This window comes from Penaeus chinensis, chromosome 22 (genome assembly GCF_019202785.1).
Source record: "Penaeus chinensis breed Huanghai No. 1 chromosome 22, ASM1920278v2, whole genome shotgun sequence".
NCBI lineage: Eukaryota > Metazoa > Arthropoda > Malacostraca > Decapoda > Penaeidae > Penaeus > Penaeus chinensis.
Genome location: NC_061840.1, coordinates 3,110,508 through 3,113,007, shown reverse-complemented (window position 1 = coordinate 3,113,007; position 2,500 = coordinate 3,110,508). Strand labels below are relative to the sequence as shown.

At 39.4% G+C, this 2,500-nt stretch overlaps 1 protein-coding gene across 1 annotated transcript in view; it reads left to right on the top strand.

The window, feature by feature from the left end:
* Window positions 1–1,169, top strand: part of LOC125036815 (uncharacterized protein DKFZp434B061-like) — a 23,874-nt gene extending 22,705 nt beyond the window's left edge. Inside the window, exons 8-9 of the mRNA XM_047629677.1 lie at window positions 960–1,003; window positions 1,114–1,169. Coding sequence (XP_047485633.1) covers window positions 960–1,003; window positions 1,114–1,169 — 100 coding nt within the window. The remainder of the gene's footprint in view (window positions 1–959; window positions 1,004–1,113) is intronic.
* Window positions 1,170–2,500: the final 1,331 nt, after the last annotated feature.

Sequence of the window (2,500 nt, the reverse complement as noted above, 5' to 3'; positions counted from 1 at the left end):
ATATATAAAAAAGTCACCGAATCACTTTGCTCTCTTTCCAAAAAAATACCTCGACAAATGTCTCTCACTTCCCATGTTATATCCCTCCTCACAACCCCTTATCTTTTGACCGAGGAAGGCCTATTCCGAGGATTCCTGAGCAGTCCAGCAGGCACAAAGACCAATTCCCGAATCCTCCTTGTCTGTTTCTTGTACCTCCCTACGTTAGTTCTTACGTGGGAAAAATTGTGAATTGTGGTTCTTTCTTGCACATTAGTATAAATAAAATTAAAGTTAAAATAAAGTCTAAAATCTAAAAATAAAATCTCTGTGTAATAAAAGTGGTAAAATAGTAAATAACATAAAATAAAGAAATAAATGAACTTGTCCTTAAAGAACCATTGTAAAACGTGAAAATGAGTAAAATCCAATACAATTCAATGAATAAAAAGGTTAAAAAAAATAACAAGATATTGAAATGAATAAAATAAAGTTTTGAGATTTAAAGATGGAAATAATAAAATAATATAAGAAAAAAATAAAGGAATTCCATTACATTTCGTGATTGTTTAAGAGACTTAAAAATAAATAAAATGATAAAACTGCAGCGGCTTGTGGCAACACTTTTGTCGGGCATCCTCCTCCCTTGCAGGACAAACGCTCGTTTATGGGCTTCGGTGAAGTGATGACGACCGAAGTTCACGTTGTGTTATGAGGGAAGCTGTAAAGAAGCTCCTGGTGATATAGAATAGTCTCCCCCATGGCCGGTAACGTACATGCAAGGCAGAAGGTCGCCACGCCGCCGCTCCGTCAGGAATGTTGCCACCCCCAAGTTCATCATTTTCAAATTTAGAGGCGATATCCATATGCTTGTGGAAGAGGTGGAGGTGGGAGGAGATATTTAATATTGCTTATACCTCCTGGAGTGAGACGACGAGATGTTGCGAGGTCGCTCACTACATTCCTCCGTGTATTTTTAGCCTCACCAAAAGCATCCAAGGATTCCCCGGTGTATTCCACCCTGGTGAGTATAAGACCACGCAAGGATATCTAAGAAGGAAAGGCTAAAGGCGGCGCGCATCTCCCAAGATAGCATTCTTATATTAAACCTTGGGCTCTGATCCTGCTGTCAAGGAAGATGCGATTCCAAGCCTAAGCTCCTCAAGCGGGCCAGAGTGCGTGAGATATGACAGACAGTTCGTCTATGGCAGTCAAGGGGAATGTGCTTCACTTTTATCTTTATTACGGTAATAATTCATTAAGTATTTTTCTTTCTAGTTTGCATCGATGGCCGCCAGGTGGCTGTTATAGGAGAGGCGGGGAAGGGGGGGAGGGGGGTAGGTAGAGGGGTAAGGAGGGGAAGGGAAGGCCCGGGATAGGGAGGGGAGGGGAAAGGAGAGGGGTAAGGGGGAGAGTAGAGAGGAAGGAGAGGGGTAAGGAGGGGACATTAAAGAGTAAGGAGGGGAGAGGAGGGATGAGAAAGGGAGAGGAGGGAAGGAGAGGGAAGGGGATGGAGAGGGAGGGGAGGGGAGAGGAGGGGAGGGAAGGGAAGGGGAGGGAAGGGGATGGAGAGGGAGGGGAGAGGAAGGAGTGGGGTGGAAGGTAGGGAAAGGGGAGGCCAGGGGAAGGGAAGAGGAGAGAGGAGGGGAAGGGATAGAGAGAGTTGGATATGACGAGGAGCAGATCGAGAAGGGAGAGAGGGCCGGCGAGGGGGAGGGAGGGAGAGGGGAAGAGAAGGAGAAGAGAGGGGAAGGAGAAGGGGTAGAGAGTGAAAGGGAGTGGCTTTAGTGTTAGGTTGCTCTTCGTTAAGATTGAGTGTGTGTGATTCATTCAAATACGTGAGAAAGACAGACGTTTTTTTTATCTTTTAGTATTTTCTCTATGTTTCGTATCCTTTTATATTTATTTATTTTACTTTATTTTGTTATTGCATTGCTTATGATTCATTCTGTGGAATTTAATTCTAATAATAAGTATTAGAATCTATTGTGAGTTAAATAATTCATGAAATAAGTACTAAATGAAAGAAAAACATTACGATAAGTGATAAAGTGTTGAAAATATATATATGAATAAGTGTACCATGGAAAATATACATATAATCGAGAATAATAATGATAATCTTAAACATATATACGAATTATTCAGTGATGCTAAAAACAGACATTTTAATAAGTGAGTCTTATAAAGTGTTTGACGAAACCTATTAAGATTACGTTAAAGCGTTATCATTTATATAGATAAACATGCTCTTCACGTATAACCAAGACAAAAAGAAAAGAAAAAGAGGGAAAAAAGAAAAAGAAAAAAAAGACAAATAAAGTAAAAGAAAAAGAAGGAAAAGAACTAAAGGAAAAGAAAGAGAAGGAAAAGGAGAAATAAAGGAACAAAGAAAGAGAAAAAGAAAGAAAAATACAAGAAAAGAAAAAGGAAAAAGAAATAAAAAGAATAAAGAAAGTTAACAAAAAAGAGAGATAAAGGAATAAATAAAACTAAAAATAAAGGAAGAAAGAAAAAGGAA